The sequence below is a fragment of the Orcinus orca genome, chromosome 5 (genome assembly GCF_937001465.1).
Source record: "Orcinus orca chromosome 5, mOrcOrc1.1, whole genome shotgun sequence".
NCBI classification, from domain to species: Eukaryota; Metazoa; Chordata; class Mammalia; order Artiodactyla; family Delphinidae; genus Orcinus; species Orcinus orca.
The window spans coordinates 79360913-79380633 of NC_064563.1; the positions used below are offsets into that span (position 1 = coordinate 79360913).

General features: G+C 41.1%; 1 protein-coding gene across 16 annotated transcripts in view; it reads right to left on the bottom strand.

Moving 5' to 3' along the window:
- The window catches only part of KALRN (kalirin RhoGEF kinase), a 653035-nt gene that overhangs the window by 171970 nt on the left and 461344 nt on the right, over positions 1 to 19721 (bottom strand). For 8 of the 16 annotated variants that reach the window (XM_033403880.2, XM_033403878.2, XM_033403876.2 and 5 more), the window contains exon 34: positions 17033 to 18506. The exons of the other annotated variants lie outside the window; for them this stretch is intronic. In XM_033403880.2, the coding sequence (XP_033259771.2) occupies positions 18444 to 18506 (63 nt within the window). In that variant the 3' untranslated portion in view covers positions 17033 to 18443. Of the gene's footprint in view, positions 1 to 17032; positions 18507 to 19721 lie in introns of those variants that run through there. 16 annotated transcript variants of the gene reach the window in all.

Below are 19721 nucleotides of genomic sequence, written 5' to 3' on the forward strand. Positions count from 1 at the left end.
CTTTCCCTCATTTACTCTGAACAAGTTTGTCCTCTCTGGACTGTCCACAGTGACTGGAGGATACCTTCCCTACTGTTGCTTGGCTGTGAGTGCCATTTAGGAGATGATATGGCTTTCGGGCATAAATTACAGAATGCTAGGGTTTGAATGGGCCTTAGTGATTATGTGTGTTCATTTTTCATTTAATTTTTTCATTTAATGTTTTGCTATTTCCCAAAAAGCACCTGGAGAGGCTTAGGTAAAATGTATATACATTAAAACATTTAAAATACACAGAGACTATCAAAAGCTATATATAGAGGGGGAATTCATAACTCCCTTATTTACACACAAGCAAACAGAGGCTCAGAGAGATGAAGCGATTTGCAAAGATAACAAAGTTGGGACTAGAAGCCCTTCCTTCGTTGGTGACTTTGGTTCCAGGCTTATGATTCCCCTTTCTACCCTAAGTTCTGTCATCATCTTGAGTGATTTCTCTCCCTGCGGGCAGCCCCTCCAGCACCCTGGCCTTGGTTCTATCCATTGAGCCCCTCCTTCACTCCACTTCAGCCACCCCTCCCAAGGTCAGGCCATGGCCACCACTGTTGACTGCTCTGACTCCCATATCACTAAGGTAGACATCTTCCTTTCTTTAAGGGCATTCTACAAATTTTGATATGTTGTATTTTTATGTTCATTCAACTAATTTTCCTTTTGCTTTCCACTTTGACCTGTGCGTTATTCAGCAGTGTGTTGTTTAGTTCCCAAATACCTGGAAAATTTCCAAAGGTCTTTCTATTTATTTCTAATTTAATTCCACTGTGGTCCAGGAACATACTTTATATGACTTAAATTCCTTTAAATGTATTGAAACTTATTTTATGGCCCACAATATGATCTCTTGGTAAATAATCTGTGAGCACTTGAAAAGGATATGTATTCTATTATTGGGTGAAGTGTTCTATAAATGTCAATTAAATCAAGCTGGTTGATTGTTTTCCAAGTCTTCTACATCCCTACTGATTTTCTATTTATCCTATCAATTACTGAAAGAGGAATATTAAAATTTCCAATTGTAATTGTTGATTTGTCTATTTCTTCCTTGCAGTTTTATCAGTTTTTGCTTCATGTATTTTGAAGTTCTGTTATTATACACATAAAAGTTTAGGGTTGTCTGTCAGGTCTTCTTGATTATCATTATGAAAATCCATCTTTATGCTTGTAATATTCTTTGCTCTGAAATCTACTTTGGCTGACAGTAATGTAGCCATTCTATATATATATATATATATTTGGAATATTGTTAGGATGATAAATCTTTTTAAAAAACCCTATTTGTATATTTACAGTGCATTTCTTATTTTTTTATTTCGGTCTTGTTTTTTAAATCCAATCTGACAATCTCTGTCTTTAAATGGTTTAAACCATTAAAATTTACTGTGATTATGAATATGATTAGGTTTGAGTTTATTTTCTTTCTATTAGTTTTCTATTTTTCTTTTCTGTTCCTTGTTCCCTTTCCCCTCCTTTTCTGCCTTCTTTTGGATAACCTGAGAATGTTTTATGATTCCATTAAATCTCCTTTGTTGGCTTATGTCATAGACTGAATTGTGTACCTCCCAAATTCATGCTGAAGCCCCAACCCCCAATGTGACTGTATTTGAAGATAAAGCTTGATGGAGGTAATCAGGGTTAAATGAGGTCATAAGGTTGGGTCTCTAAGCCAGTAGAACAAGTGTCCTTATCAGAACTAGAAGGGACAACAGACCTCTCTTCATATGAGCATAGGGGAAAGGCCCTTTGAGGACACAGGGAGAAGGCAGCATCTACAAACAAGGAAGAGAGTCCTCACTGGAAACCGAATTTGCCAGCACCTTGATCATGGACTCCAGCCTCCAGAACTGTGAGAAAATCAATGTGTTGTTTATGCCACCCAGACTGTAGTATTTCTTATGGTAGCCCCAGCAGACTGAGACAGCTTATTGGCTATAACTCTTTGTTCTGTTACTTTGGTGGTTGTGTTAGGATTCTGGTATACCATTTTTAACTTATCACAGTCTGCTTTCCAGTGATAGTATACCACTTCTTGATCACATGAGAACCTTACAATAGTCATTCCATTTTCCCCTTCCTGGCCTTTATGCTATTATGGACACATAGTTTACATTTACACACATTACAAGTCACCCACACCATTGTTATTGCTTTTGTTTAAGCAATTCAATTATTTCCTTAAAAAAAATTCCTGGACTCTTCATCTTCATCTACTAATTCATTAAATATATGAGCTGCCTTCCAAATTATTGTGAATGACGGCTTTCCAAATGTTCCACCATTGCACAATGTAGATCTCCATTTTTCCAGCTTCCAGTAACACTCTCCTCTAACTTCAGCCCCCTTCCAAAGCCAATATGACATATTTTCCTTTTCTGTTGTTCTTTTCTTTCTTTAAAAAAAATTTTGGTCTGGCAGTACCCCAATTCCAGGAAGTAATTTCTGTATTAGCTTTGGTGGAGTAATAAACATACCACACATAATAAGAATTTAAAGAACAAGAGAAATTAAATGATTACATCTTATCTGACAATAAAATTTCTATACCAGCTTTCTATTGGTTAATATTTGGTGTACCTTTTTCCATTCCTTTATTTTCTGTATCATTGCTTTAGACTTGCATCTCTCTTACACAGTGTATACCTGAATTTTGATTAATAGGGTCAAATGGAAAGTATTTGCATTTTAATTAATGTATTAAATTCATTTGCATTGATTGTGATTAATGATACACTTAGGCTTCTTTCTTTTTGTTTATATTTTCAATTTGCCATGAATTTTCTGTTTCTTTTTTTACCTTTTCTCTCTCAAATTGATTAAAATTGCTTTATTCTCCTTACTTTTCTCTACCAGTATTTAAATTATATATTCTATTTCTTTTCTCCCAGTGGCTATCCTTACATTACCCTTAAAAAAGTATATTTTTCTGGGACTTCCCTGGTGGTCCAGTGGTTAAGACTCCATGCTTCCACTGCAGGGGGCACAGGCCTGATCCCTGGTCGGGGAACTAAGATCCTGCATGCCACGTGGTGTGGCCAGAAAAAAAAAAGTATATTTTTCTAACAAAGTCTAAGTTAATTCCTACTTCTATCCTGTTCTTAAGTCAGACAAGGATCTGAGCTTGCTTTACCCTCCCTCAGAATATTCCATTTTGTTTCAAATGGTTATTATTCATGTTATTTGTGCTCAACATTAAATTATATTTACCACAGTATTTCAGTGTTCCTTTTACGTACAATATCTTTTTGCATCTAATTCCTCCCTCCTGGGTTCATTTTTCTTTTTGCAAAACAGTGAGGATTTATGAGTAGTAAAATGTCGAAGTTCTTGTATGTTGAAAATACACTTATTTCACCCTTACTCTTAAATTATAATTTTGCTGGGGCTAGAATTCTTGGTTACAAAGATTTTCCATTAGAACATTGATGCTCTTACTCATTCCCTTTTAGTCTCTGTCATGGTGGGTGAGAAGCCTATTATCGAGCTGTTTGTTATTCCTTTTTAGGTAACCACTTCTTTCTCTCTCTTGACTTTAAGATTTTTTTTTTCTTTTTCTTGATGTTCTCTAGTTTCACTACAATGTTTCTACATTTCCTAGTTTCTGGAAAATTCTGTTATCTATTTGAAAAATGTCTTTTTGCTATCCTTCCCACTCTATCCCAGAATTCTTATTAAAATTATTCTTTATCCCATCTCTTTTATCCCTCTGGTTGTACTCTAGGAGATTCTTCACTTCTGTTTTCTAAATCAGTAATACTCTCTTCATCAGTGTGCATTCTTGTTTTACAGTCACTGTTTCTGTTTTATATATAGTATTCCTCCTTTACCTCTTGGAGGATTTTAAACATCCTTGTTTAAAGGCTCTCTCATACTGCTCTTTATCTGTAAATCCTGTATATTACCCATGCATTTGCCATTTCTGGTGCTTTTCATTTCTTTTTGTTTGTTTTTTGTGGTACACGGGCCTCTCACTGTTGTGGCCTCTCCCGTTGCGGAGCACAGGCTCCGGACGCGCAGGCTCAGCGGCCATGGCTCACAGGTCCAGCCGCTCCGCGGCATGTGGGATCCTCCCGGACCGGGGCACGAACCCGTGTCCCCTGCATCGGCAGGCGGACCCCCAACCACTGCGCCACCAGGGAAGCCCCATGGTGCTTTTCATTTCTTTGTGCAGATCCATATTTCCCTGTGATATCATTTCCTTCTACCTAAGGGATTCCATTTAACATTTCTTGCAGTGTGGATCTGCTGGTGAAGAATTATTTTTCAACTTTTTTATGTCAGAAAAAAAAATCTTTATTTTGCCTTCATTTTTGAGGGAGATTTTCACTGGGTATAGAATTCTAGGCTGACAGTTTTCTTTTTATTTTCATTACTCCATTCTGAGGCACCGCTGTCTTTTTGCTTGCCTTGTTTTCAATGAGAAATATGCTGTCATTATCTTTGTTCCTCTGTATATAGCATGTATGTTTTTCTCTGACTGCTTTTAGGATTTTCTATTTTATCACTGGTTTTGAGCAATGCAATTATGATATACCTTGGTGTAGTTTTCTTCTTAGTTCTTGTGCTTGGATTCTTGGATCTATATGTTTATAGGCTTTATCAAGTTGGAAAAATTTTCAGCCATTATTGTTTTAAATATTTGTATGTCCCCCTTTCCCGTTTAGGAACTCCAATTACACGAATATTAGGATGCCTGAAATTGTTCCACAGCTCACTGATACTTTGTTCGTTTAAAAAAAATTTTTTTTTCCTCTGTGTGTTTCATTTTGCATAGTTTCTATTACTATGCTTTCAAGTACACTTATGTTTTCTCCTGCAGTGTCTAATCTACTGTTAATCCTATCCAGGTATTTTTCACCTCACACATTGTAGTTTTCACCTCTAGAAGTGCAACATTTTTTTTTTCTTTATGTCTTCCATGTCTCTCCTTAATTTTTTGAATGTATGGAACACTTAATAATAACTGTTTTTATGTCTATGGCTGCTAATTCTAACATGTGTGTCAATTCTTGGTAAGTTTCAATAGATTTTCTCCCTCTTTATGGGTCATATCTTCCTGCTTCTTTGCACGCCTAGTAATTTTTGATTGGATAGCAGACATTGTGAATTACACCTTATTGGCTGCTCGAATTTTATGTATTCCCATAACTACTCTTGAGCTTTGTCCTGGCATGCAGTTAAGTTACTTTGAAAGTCTGATCCTTTTAAGACGTATTAGGCAGAACCAGAGCCTAGTTCTTCTAGGGCTTATTGTTTCTCACCACTAAGGTAAGATCCTTCTGAGTTCTCAACCTGATGTCCTGAGAATTTCAGGGCAGTAAGCTTGGGTTTTCATAGGGCTCACTTTGTTTCTTGTCTCTTGGGGATCACACTGTCCTTTGTTGTTTGATGTCCAGTGTCTTGAAAATTGTTTCTTATATTTTGTGTGGTTTTTGGTAGTTTCAGGCAGGTATATCTGGTCCTTGCTTCTCTATCTTGGTCAGAAGGAGAAGTCTCACATCTTGCTTCCTGACCACAACTTATTCTACTTTATTTAATTACACTTACTATGACCTTTCTTTAACCCCATTGGGACCTCTAGTTCATGGTGCCCTCTACTGTCTCCCAATCTGTTGATACTCTCCTTTCATCACTTTCCTTCCTATGCAGCTTGTATTCCATGATCCATTATTTCAGTAATGCTCTTGCTAATGTTCTCAATTCCCTTGCCCCTCTCTGCTCATTTAACCCAGCTGATTATATGGTAGAGGTTCAATATATTTTTTAAAATAAATAGATAAATAAATAAGTAGAGTATATATGTTCATTTCTGATAAACTCTGCCTATATTTCAAAGCTAAACATTAAAAACTACTGTTTTAGTACTACATCTCTTTTATCAATGCAGATAATAATTACATATAAAATTAGGTTATCCCTTATATATAAATATCATTTTCCCAATTCTACACTATTTAGGATGGATGCTTATTGATTTTTCTCAGTAAAAGTCATAGATTTCCAGGTTACAATTAAGCCAGTTATAGAAAAACAGAATGTTTAAGTATGAATGAAATTTAGAGATAAGTTCCTATTACTTTCCAATTTTACAGATGAGGTAGCTGAGGTTTTGAGAAGATAGATGATTTGGCTAAAACGTTTTTCAAAGCTCATACAGCTAGTCAGTAGCAGAATGAGGAGCAAAACCAACTTTCCTGACTTCAACCCGGGGTTCCTTCCTTCTCATTGCAGTGCTATATTTTCTTGCCCTGGTCTGCTTGTATCCAATACCCTGTGTTTACAGACAATTTGAATGTGGTTTATAGTACAGCTTGCCCTGGCTTCCCAGTGAAACCATTAGCTGCTTAACGATGGAGTAACCATGTGATTTCTAGAACAAGGTCATGTAATCTTATAGCACTACTTATAATAAGAGCAATGTGGCACATGTGTCATGTTCTTGCACTTACATAAAACATCCTTTCAAACATTAGTCAGTGACTCTGCCACAAGGGATTCAATAAGTTCACATCCCTACTGTGTAACACTTTCTGTGTAGAGTCTGATGCCAGATACCAATAGAGAACTCTACAGGTTAGCATATAAATAATGTAATAAATTAAGCCCTAAGATATGAAAAAGCTCATGTCCCTCTAGACTCATCAGGACATTGTATCCTCAAAAACTGATTCCTGAAGTCTAGAAAAAGTTTCACAAGGAACAAGAAGCCTTCTAATCTTTATACTCTGATTGGTCATTGATGCACTGACCCCATATACATAGGGCCTAATAGTCAGGGATGGAGCCTAGTGAAAATTAGGCAGTGGGAGTAATGGAAAGCAAACAATGACTTAAACATGAATAACATTATTTCAATATATATGTTTGAAATTCACACACATGCACACACACACACACACACACCTGTTGAGTAGACCAATATTTGAAATGGGTTAGAGCCAAAACGTACATTATTTGCAACTATGACTTGATGTTACTGCTAATGTAGTCGTTCTGATGTTCACCAAATATTTTTAGTTCTTTGCCTTCTGGACAAATAACTTGATCGGTTTGCTGGCCCCTGTTGGTTTTGTAGAGCCATATGACTACTCCTGGCCATTGAAGTTGAGTCATTTCCAGGCTGGATCATTTAATTTTGGGTTAAGGTCCTTTAGAATTCTATTTCTGTCTGGGACAGTAATTGGCAATTTTAGAAGCTGATCCATCAGCTAGGCTCCCTGATTCCCTATGATGAATAGAGCCAACCCATTATGAATATGTAGTGTTAGCAAGAAATAAATCTTTGTCGTTCTAAGCCACAGTATTTTCAGAGTTGTTTGTTACCACAGCATAACCTAGCTTGTCCTGACAAAGACATCTGCTTTCATTCTCTTCTCTGAATAGAGAAGATATTGTCTTAGGAATAGATAGTGGTAGGAGTACAGGAACATTGAGAGAGTGGTAGGAAAGATAAAGTTAAGAAAGGGACACAGATGTAAAGGGGCCATTCTAAGACAAATAGAGACATATACAAATTAAATGCAATTTGGGAAGACATACTAGATTTCATTATTGTCGTTGTTACTACTACTACCATGATTATTATTATTTTTATTATTAGTTTTTTAAACAACCAGAAGACTACAGCCATTACATGCTATGACTCATCCTTAGTGTTGGATAGAGAAAGAGAGGGAGGAGAGATAATTGTAGCTTTTGGAATCTCTTAGGCTAAAGCAATAGTTATGCATCATACATAGTGTGAATTTTGTTTTTTGAGTATATTTTTTATCTCCCATTTGGACTATACAATTCTTGTAGTTAAGGACCATATTTTATTTTCCTTTTGTGTATTTTGGGAACAGTTCTAAAGCTCAGTAAAATCAAGCTGAAGCCCAGCTTCATTTGCCATCAGGGAATTGGCATCAGATTTCATTGTTGGCCATCTCTTGGGCTGACTCACAACAGATGCATCAGTTCTCACATTTTCATTTCCCAGAGCTTTAGGAATGTTTATTGAGAATCATGAGCGTGGTGGTGGGGCAGGGCAGTGAGGAGAAGTGCATTTGCAATCAACAATGTCTTTGGAACTGTGGTCCTCCTCATTGGCGACCAACTCAGTGAAGCAAACCAAATGAGAGACATTTTTCAAATTTGATTTTTCATAACAATTTTTCATTTTTTTTAGACATTGAGCTGTTGGGTTTATTCTCTTTATTGCTCCTAGCCCTTGGCGCTTTTCCTTTTTCAATCTTCCCATTTGCCATTCTTAATTAGAAATTATCTACAGAGCCCCAAAAGTCAAGTGATACATTTAAAAACTCATGGGTGGGTATAAACTCTGTTGAGAGAAGGGTCGGCATTTATCAGAATCCTTTGAATTGTCAGTGTTCAAACCACATGGTAGCTTCCCACACCTGGCTGTGCACCTGGGCTTCTGCTTGCTCCTTTGATTATGGCCTTGGAGATTCTTTGCTAACTTTTCAATTGCTTTCCTTGTTTATCAGTCCTGGCCCTCGATCTCAGATTTTAGCTTTGCTTATCATATGACACACAAACCTGTCTTCTACTCTTGCATTAACCTTAACTCAAGCAGCATGTTTCTTGTTTTTGCAAGTATGACATGATTCTGCAGAACTTCTTCCTACCCCCCAGTGGTACAATGGAGTATTTGCCTACCAGTCTGGTTGCATTAAAAATGGACTGTATTTCTGCACACTAAAAAATTGCACTTGTTCTATACTATGCAATTGTACTCATGGTACCTACTATGTGTTTGGCACTGGTATAGGCAGTGGGGATACAGCAGTGAAAAAAGCAGACAAGAATCCCTGCCCTCATGGAACTTATTCTGTAGCAATGACAAATCCAATTACTAGTATGATTTGACATGGATCCTATAAAACTATACTGGTTCTTTATCTAGCTAATGATCTACATCTACATGTAAGTTTTAATGTTTTTGCATCCTGTAGTTTTAGTTTAAAATTAAACTTTTATCAGGATAGGCCAAAAGATGGTTGACTCATACCAGGTATGAGTCAGAAGCCCCCTCCTGAGCACACGTGTTGATCCAAGAAAATAGAAAATAACCAGATGTCACATCTGATTTCTCACAGCCACATGGAGAATGTCATTTTGTTTGTCATGCATCGCCTGGCTCCTGGACTAAAACCTGAGCTGCAATGAACTTATTCCATGCCGCCCTTTTCTAGAAGGGCTAACCAATGCCATTTGAGACTAATTTTTCTACATAGCTAAGGAAGACAACTCTCTGGACTTACTTTTACAATGCACCTCTCTAGAAATAAGGCTTTGCATTAGATGGGAAGGTATTACACAATGAATAGGAGGGTGTGTGTGTGTGTGTGTGTACATGTGTATATGTATGCATGCTAGTACCCTGAGCTCCCCTTTCATTTGGCTTCAACCAAAAACTTGTCTCTTGAGGGCAAACTGATGCAGCTGGGAGGAGAAAGCCAGCTTCTCCTTAACTCCCCAGTCTTCTGCCTAAGTTTTTTGGGTCCAAAGTGGGGTTTGGGGAGAGGAAGCCACATTTACCTCACAACTGTGACTGAGTCATCTTCCTGCTGCCAGGGACTCAGATCTACGTTGAACATATCTGTTACTTGGGCCCAAGGAACAGATTCTACATGAGTTAATATCTTAAGCCTCTAGTTTGAATCCCTGTGCCTCTTCACAGGGTCTCCCAGGGCCCCATGCTGTTTTTTGATAAAGAGAACTGGAATTCTTTCTGCCTTTGTACCGGTGACTGGGATTTGTCCCAAACAGGCATGTTTGGGAACTATTCTTCCTGTTGCTTGAACCTTCATCAAGCTGGACTTGAGGGGCCCTGCAGTCTGCTGGGAATCGGGTGAGGTAACCAAAGGGGATTCATATTTTAAGCCTATGGAAGACAAAACACATACTGCGCCGTACTTCTCAGAATCCGCAAAGCCTCTTTGAGCTTCTAGAGGTTTACGAACAGGTATTCCATGAACTCTCGGTTCCTGGACTCATTTTATACTTGGACCACACCTGTATTTATTTTCAAGAATCTCATCATGTGAACTTTGAGGGATGTCTGGTCACACCACAGGTGAAGTCCCCGTCAGACTGGATGGAATCCAGATTCCTCTAACCTAGGCTAATACCGTATCAGAAAGGCTCACTTGGACCCCTGGTGGAGGCTGGGGGAGTAGTCTGGGGCCCACTTGACTTCTGGGGCACATTCCTGGGCACCCTCTTGGCTCCACAGGAGGCATGAAGGCTGGGGGAGAGGCCATCTTACCTGAGAGCCCCTACCTGTTCCCTAGGTAAGACCACTCCTCCCCAAGTCTTCATGCTTTTCTGGCGAGTAATGAAGAGAAATTTCTAAGACCTGTGTGTGCTCCTCACAGAACCCTCAACCCTCCCTCTCCTCCAAAACTCACAGCCACATTACCATGATCTGCCTTGAGACCATCTGGCCTGATTTCACTAATCTCTGCATCTCCGATTAGGTCAGTCACCAGAACTCAGATCCTCCCCTCACTTCTTCCCTCATCCCCTGCACTACTTACATCCTTTGAAGCTATATTTTTTCCTCTATAGCATGTGTCATCATCTGTACTTTATAGATTTTACTTCTTTATTTGTCTGTATTCCCGTCAGAATGTAAGCTCCATGGGGGCAGGAATTCTTGTCTGGTTTGTGGTTGTCTAGGATAGCACTTGGCACATAGTCGGTATTCAATAAATATTTGCTGAGTGAATAAATGATGTGATGGATATCTAGTATTTATTGAGGGTCACTAATTATTAATAATATTCATTCTCTTGTTTTTTGGATAAATGACCCTCTCATTGATCTCTGAGGATGTATTAGCTTTTCCCATAGTCTCTGATAGTTAAGGGGACCCTCCAGAACCCAAATCGTTGCATTACTTTGGCCATAATCTTTGACAGCCTTCCCCCATGTCAAACATTTGCCAAAGAGACCAATGTGTCCAGTGTAGATATCGATGCTATCTAGCCTCAACCTTCTGGATCCCAGCCACCACCCCTACTTGCATATGCTTCTTTCAAAAGACATTTAATCCAGGAGAAAACAGCCAGATTTCTGACTATTATAGCCAAATTTGAGGTCTGATGGGAAACTGGCATGTGGCAATGGTCTAAGCAATCATCTTTGTAACACCATCAGACTCACTGTGATAACTACCTTCTCACTTTAATTTCTAAATCATTTATTCCTCAGAAGCTAGAAATGCTGGGTTGATGGCCTCTCCTAGAAGGCTATGCACCTGTCTGGCCCTTCTAGCCACCCTGTGCTGAGCCATTAAGCTGGAATGTGATCACGTATATCCTGCAACACCAACCCACCAATGAGACCCTGCAAGGGCCTCCCCCTTTAATGACCTATTCCATCTCTGAGCTTGCTTTGCAGCTTGCCTTGCAGGGTGGACAGACAGTACTTAGATCATTTGTAGTGGTCTGGTTTTGAGGCCCCTATATCAATGGCTCTCCAACAAGTTTGTTGGTTGCCTGTCCCAACAAATAAAGCAATATGTCAGCATCTTCAATGCCAAACGAGAATGAAGGAAGAATCTGGGAAGTACAAAGCCTCCTATTTCCATTGCTAACTTCCGGCAGCCTTGTAGGAACTTAACTGTGTAAATCAATTTAAACACTTGCTCCTCTCAGGGCCAAGAGCCCATGCAAGTCCTCATGAATCTATGAGATACCAGAGCAACGCCTTGAAGGGCCATACTTCTGGGTCACTCTCAGAGTGAGCGTGCCATACCGGTGAAATCTAAACCCTGCTTCTACATCGACTATGTTTCAGTCCCCACTCGCACCCTGGGATCCTTTTACCCTGATTGATGCCATGGCAACCGCCCAGCAGAACTCAGCATAGCCAGATCTAAAAACTTCACACGATGCTTGGGTGTAAGGCCCATTAAAAGGTCACCATTGCCAGGCAACAGAATCTCTGGACATCCTTACAAATAGAATAACACACCTTATTCCACCATCCCGGAAACTCAAAGGCAGATACATAGAGACCCCCTCCCCCATCACTGCTATGTTTCCCTGTGGCTACCGCTATCCGTGACCAGACACACCCACAGCAGGCCTGGCTATATGATCACACCACTAGCACCCCTGATGGTCATTGGTAAGGCTGGATACAGCACCTGTGCTGTGAAAACTCCCTCCCGGGCCAGGACGGGCTTGCAGAGCTAGCATAAATAGGGTTCATGGGACAGATCTGAGATCCAGCTGTGTATCTGCCCTGAACCCCTGTCTTGGGATTCGACTATTAACAAAGCACACCTAAAAGCAGAATGGAGTCAGAGCCAGAGCAGCTCCTTTAAGGAGTGGAGGGAGGGAGGGCTGCTGCACCATCGGATGGCCCAACACAAGTAGGAGGAAGGTGTGTGAGCGGTGTTCCTTGAGCCACTTGGTCACCAGAACTACAATCTTATCCTTGTCTTCTGGCTGCACTTGCGGTTTTCTAAACTTGTCTTCCTTTTTGGATTATGAATTTGGAATTTATTTAAAGGGCTCACATCCTCATAAAATCATTTTTACTGGGCTTCAACACCTTTCCTGTGCATGTATATTTGTGTACACATAGGTACACACCCACGCACACACACACACACACACACACGGTTGAATTACGGTCTGCATCTCTTCTCATGGCTTTTCTAATACAGATGCAACTAATCGAATCCTCTGCATGCCACCACATCTCCTCCAACCCAACCTGTTTTCTTATATGCTCAATCCTTGTGTTGCAGTGGGCATGAACTATATATTTTTAAGAAACAGTCATTTTTATAGCATACTTTGGAGTCTAAAGCTCAGCAAAAACACATTCATACCAGATCTTTCAACAATATGGAATTTCTTATCATCCAAATTTTATGATCCTCATAAATTCAATTTGTTAGAGTCCACATGTGGAATATCTACGGCAGATACTAGATCCTATACCGCCCCCTTGTTACCATGCTTTGGGGGCTGCCAATGCACATCTTGGTGCGTGCTCAGAGCTACAGAGTAGAGCTTCTTCCGTATCCCACTCTCCTCTCCAGGTAAGTTTTCTTTCCTAATGATGGCTGTTTTATGTTGACGCTAAAATAGTTCATTAATTAGCTTTCTTTGAGCACACAGAGAATTAAAATGGGGAGATGCTCACACGGGTTTATGACCTACATCTAGAATACACTTCAGTGTTGACTATTCTATAATTTACAAAGTGATTCTAATATATGCCATGTTCTTTGAGGATAGGATTATTTCTAACTCATTTTCATAGCCTGTTCAGTGGCTCTTACAGTGTCTGGTACACACTAAGTACTTATTAAGTACTTATTGAATAAATGAGTGGTCCCAACGGCAGTACAGGAGGAAAATGTCAGAATACCAATGGGTTGAGAGACAGATGAGGGCAGTTTTAGAAATGAAACTTCTAAAACCTTGGGCTCTTCGATGGTCAAAAACATGTATGGAAGCTGATGGGAAACAGCTCCTTGTAACCCCTGGGTCCTCGTCTGTGAGATTCAGTGAGGGACCTTACTCTCTCACTATGAGGAATCAGTGCAGGACTGGAGAAAATAACAGAAAGGCAAGTACTGGAAAACAGGATTTTATGTTTCATGTCCATGATTTTTTTTTGGTATATTTAAATACCCGAGAAAGTGATTCATCAGTCATCAGATTTAACAAAATCCACTCTCCTTTCGCTACGTGCTTTAGTGTTACAGGAAACTTTCAATTATCTCGACTAATGGCATGGAAGCAAAGGTACACGTAATCAAATACCATCTCTATTTGCCTTTGGAAAGTATTAGGTCTGCTTTTCCCCCAGCAGGTTTGCTTTCATAATGATTAGTTCTAGCTTGGGCTAATATTAAAATGAGTTAGCATTTTCTCTGTACAATACCTGGTAGAAGAGAAAGTGTTTATGGTAGAGCAAACTCATGCAGGGCTTAGTATTTGTCACAGTTAATCACCCACATGTATAATCTACTTGCAGCAAGTGGGATTTTGAACAGAGCAAAGGCAAAGAGCAACTACATGTCCTGGATTTTAATGGCCTGGTGTAGAGGCCCCAGGAGAAAGCTACAGCTCATGTTATGAAGAGTGCGAGTAGAAGAAGAACACTGGACTAGGAGTAAAGCAACTGGGGTTCTCATCCTTGATGCCCTATGCAGGCCACATAACCTCTTTGTGTCTCAATTATTTTACCTACAAAATGTAATAATGGCATCTGTAAATATCTACCTAACAGGTTAACTGCCAAAAGAGAGTAGTGAGGAAAGGGCTTGTAAACATATTAAATGCTAGGAAAATGCAAGGCATTGATAGACAAGCAATGAAATATTGTCACCGTCTTTTCATGACCTGTCCTTTGCCCTAACTCCTCAATGCTTGGGGTCTTGGGCTGTCGCTTCTGAAACTTACCCCAGTTTTAAAAAAAAAGTCACATTTCTTAAGGATCCTGCTCTTCCAGGAATAGCTACTTTGATAAAGTCCATGGAACCTAATGAATAGATAGATATATCCTTTCTCAGGATTTTAGCAGAGATCTTCCAGCTATAATACTTAACCTAGTGGCTCTCAAAGGGAGGTCCCTGGACCACCAGCAGCAGCAGCAGCACCCGGGGATGCAGATTCTTGGATCCACCCCAGACCTACTGAATCACAAACTCTGAGAGTGGAGTCCAGCAATCTGTGTTTTAACAAGAGCTCCAGCTGATTCTGGTGTACACTCAAGTTTGAGAACCACTGACTCAGCTCAAAGGAAAAAAAAGGAAAGCTAGGAATTGGGCTCTTGGACATGCTACTGAGAAACCTTTATTTCTCTGAAGGAGGTAGGGGAAGACTTAGGGGACTTTTCAAATCATACTGCACAGTCGTGTGTGTGTGTGTAAAATGATGACGGAGAACATAATTTTCTCAGGGATGTCTTTTTCCCAACCACCTTACCTAAAAATGCATCACCGCTCCCCTAGCACTCCCCACTTCCCTTTCTTGATACACTTTTCTTTGTAGCATTTATCACCTTCTGATATGCTGATATTTACCTATGTATTCGTTTATCGTGTTTCCCCCAGGCGGAATGTTCACTCCATGAGGGCACTCTACTTTTTCACTGCTGTGTCGCCAGCTCTGAGAACTGTGCACGGTCCCTAGTGGACACTCAATAAATATTTGTTGAATTAGTGAGTGAATGAATGACTACTGAACTTGGGAGATGAGAAAATACTGGGTCAGACCAAAACACTGAAACACCTGCAAGCACTCTTCTTACAGCACGGGAGCCTTGCCTCTCTGTTCTTGCTTTGGGCTCTGAAATAAGTCTGCCAACAAGGCTTGGGTAACTGCCATCCTCAAGGGTTTAGTTCACTATGCTGTTTGATTACCATTACAAAGTGTGCTGTCTGGCTTTTCCTAGGCTGGGATAGTGTGCTGGTTGATCAATACGTTCATAGGGCCGGCTGTGGTTAGGGGGCAGTTTCTGGGTATGCAAGAGACTGGAGGGCGACCTAGTAGGGAAAAGGCAGTCTAAGAATAGAAATCTACTGAGTTCTAGGCCTCGTGCTGCCCCTAACTTGCTATATGGTCTTAAGCAAACTGCTTAGCATTTCTGGGTCTCAGTTTCATCTGTGGATCTCAAGGATCTCCAAGGTCCCTTCCAGTTATAATTATATAACCATGCAAGTGTTCCTTGATTAATGCCTGTCTCCTCCACTGGTAAGCTCTGTGAGAAGAGGGGCTGAGTCTATATTTGCCCACCTAGTTCATAATACCCAGCACTTAGGGACACTCAAATATTTTCTGAGTGAGCAAATCCCTGTGAGAACTGAACGGGGATCTCAGCCTCATCAGACTGTGCTCTACAAAAATAAGTCCCAGGTATGAGGATGTGGGTTGCAAAACCCTGACCTGGAAGGGATCTCCAATCACAGGAAAAGCAGGATGCTGGCTCTGGCCACACGCCACCACCCCCAGGGCACACAGAGGTTGCAAAATTCATCAAAGACCATGACAAGGTACAAGGGAGAGCCCAGGCTGGGCACTGGCCATCAGCCCTGTGGTCCGAAAGCATGGGTTTGGGGATCAAGACCTGAATTTGAATCACAGATCTGCTATTATCTAGCTTTATGACTCTGTACAAGTTATTTGCTTCTCTCAGCTTCAGCCTCTGGAAAATGAAGACAGTACTGCCTGCCTCTCAGGATGGCTCTGAAAACTAGAGGAGTTGATGTCTATCAAGTGCCTTCCCAGCATCTGGTGTGAGAAGGGTGCTCAGTATACGGAAGGCTCCTTGTCTGGTGCTGCCTTCTCTGCCCCTTACAAGGTTTCTAACAAAGCCTCCTGTCCCAAAGAACTGGCCCAAGTTGGTTACTGGCTCATGAGAGTGCCCTGGCCAGTCTGGCTGAAGGGGGATAAAGACTGGAATCAAAAGTGCTTCTCAAAATATCTACCTTTGGAAATAGATATTTTTATTTGCTTCTAGTTTGCTGAGATTTTGAAATTTGTTGCTTGCTCTAACTTGATATCAAAAGGTGCAACTTTGTAAATAAAGTTTAACAACCGGTAATCACTTGAACATGCTGACTCTTATCACTGAACAGAACGAACTAGAACTTGACCTCTCTTTTTGGCTGCCTTTGTCTCTCCTTCTGCCTTGCCCTTTCTCTGGCCGAGGGAATTATCCTCCTGTTCCTGCCCTGCCCCCTCCACTTTCCCCCATCACACTCATCTACTTCGTATGGCCATCTTTATTCTGGAAAACAAATTCTGCTGCTAGGCAACCAGAAGACAAAATCGCTGTGGTTGACGTGATTCTCATTAGTGACTGCAATTGCAGTGGTGCCGCAACTAGGCCAGACGTACACTCATTGCATCTGTCCCCAACAAACAGATCTTTCCAGAAAGTGGGATGGGGTGAAGTCTTGGTATAAAATTAAGGGCCTCAGCACTCAACAGAAAGTATTTATAAATCACTGTATATCAACAGCCCGCTTTAGAATCATTTTATTAGAACACATTCAAGAAAGTGACATATGGAAAAAAGACAGCAGCAATTCTTAGTCATGCAAATGCCCGTGTTAAGGTTCTCCATTAGATTTAAATTCAAGTACAAAGACAGTCCTTTCCTGAGCCAGGTGCAATTCCAGAGAATGACACTTTGAATTGAGAGCACGTTTCCTTTGCAAAGTTCAGAACACTGAACAAGTCCCATCCTCACAATAAGATTGTGAGATACATGGAAGTGTAAACTTTCAGGATTTTAAGGAACCCTTTACCCAAGCCCTCCCCCATAACCCAGTTGAGGGAAGTAAGTGCAACTTTGGGACCTCTTAGAAATAAGGTTTAGTCTATTGAAAATAAAGCAGTGGGCCTTAAAAAAATTAGAAAAGGAATATATATATATACATATATATACGTAATGGAGTCATCTTTGCCTGTTGCCTTGGTGTGGGGTTTCCATGAAACTGTGTTGGGGGTAGGGGCTCTCTCTTGAGTGTTTTGAAAGTTGGAGGACTTTTTTTAAATTTTTAAACTTTTTATTACGAAAAACTGCAAACATATACAAAAGGGAGAGAATGATATAATAAATACCCACGTACCCATCATCTAGTCTCAACAATTATCAACACGTGGCCAGTCTGGTTCACTTATTTCTTCTCCCACTTCCCACCCATCCCCTAACAGGACAATTTGGTAGCCAAGGAAGGCTGGGAGGGTGATCTTTGAACCAGACACCTCAGGAGTGAGTGAGGTGAGGGAAGAGCTAGAAAATCGTGACAGAACCTGGGTAGGCTGAAGCAGACAGAATACTTGTTGGGAGAAGTGGTTCCTGCCAGTGTCTGGGAAAGGCTGGAGTTCCCTCATCTTCCATAAACCATAACCGTAAACTGTCCCTCCTTCCTCGTCCCTCCTTCTCATGATACGGGGGAGGCAGGCTGGATTAGAATGACGGGTTTTTCCAGATTGGGGCCACTGACAATAGAAACATTCAACTGGAGAAGAACTCCAGGGACAAATACGTCCCTCTGATGAACCTGCCCACTCACATGGCAGACCTCTAGGGCAGCGAGGGCCTGGGGGTGCCTGGTGTTCAGATTGGGAGCTGGGGTGGGCGGTGTGTCGGGCCATGGGGCCTCTCACAGGTCCCTACTGTCCCACCATTTTAGACTTTGGAGAGAAGCTCGGCAACCTCGAATTGCACCCAGTAGAGAAAGAAGCAAGGGGCCCCGAGGGGTGAGCCCATGGCCCAGGGGGGCAGATTTTGCCTGGAACATGTGGCCCTCTGAGCAAAGGCTGCACCCCACCCCAGCCCTGCCAGAGCAGTCTCAAGAGAGGTGGGTGATGGGAGTCCAGGTGGGAGGTCCCAACGGCGGCACGGCTAACCCGGTGAGCTGCGTGCTAAACGTAAGTGGAGAAAGGATCTCCGGGTCCCAGGTACCACCGAGGAGCAAGGTTGCCATCCTGTTAAGAAAAGGGCCGGGGCTCTGTGATTTGCATATAACTTTGCAAAAATTTCCATGAGATTCCTGTAGCCTTTTATAGAAAACAGAGTGAAACCGTCAGTGTGACCTAATGTATTTCTACCAACCCAACGCACAGAGTGCAACCTGGCAAACACACAGTCGTAATTTTAGAGGAAATGGAGGAAGCAGAGTGCAGTGTAGGACAGTGCTCGGTCTGAAGGTTCAGAAGAAGCCAACCGGGTCCAGGATCCAGAGGAGGATCACTCACTGGACACTTTTAACTGTGAAACACTGTCAACGTTCAAATCTGTATACTGTTCCTCGCATTAGTTCCCTGTAGAGCACTCTGGCTGTGGCTTTCCAATTTCCCAGACGGATAAGGAGGAGGAAAGCCAGGAATAATATAACTAGGGAGGCATTAAATACGAGGTCCAGTGCACCAAGGAGGGAACGGGGGCTGGGATGAATTGGGAGATTGGGACTGACATATATACACTAATATGCATAAAATAGATAACTAAGGAGAACCTGCTGTTTAGCACAGGGAACTCCACTTTGCTGTACCGTAGAAATTAACACAACATTGTAAAACAACTATACCCCAATTTAAAGAAACATATGAGGTCCAGTGGCAGTGATCATTAGTGTTTATTTCATACCCTTTTTGTTTTGTTTTGTTTTCTTGTTTCAACTCTTTTAGGGTCTCTATGCCCTACCAAGTCTTACCATGACATTCAGTTGGGGGAAAGAAACTGAGAAAAGTTTACCCATTTATGCAGCAGATTTTTAGTAGCAACTGACTTAACATTCCTGATTTCAAGTGTTTCCAGGGTCCATAACGTGGTAGTCTGGACTTTTCCTAAGGCACACGGTTGGTTAGTGCAGGCTGCAAGGCCAGCTGAGGGAATGGATTACTGAGTGAGGGAGCCATGCCAGAGACCCCACATCCCAGTGTTGGTTCCACCATCTCTACTGGGCCATTGGAGGCAATGGAATCATCGTTTCTTTAAGAACAATGGCCCCTCAAAGAGAACCAACTTCTAGTGCTTATTGGAAAAGTGACATATTTTAAAAAGCTATGGCTCTTAGCCAAGAGAAAAATTCAAGATGAATTAAAGAGTATGACCTTCCATTTGACTGTGGCTCAGTTCATGGTATCAAAGGCTACCTTATAAAAACGAGAAAAACAGTATGAGACTCTCTTAGTAAGACC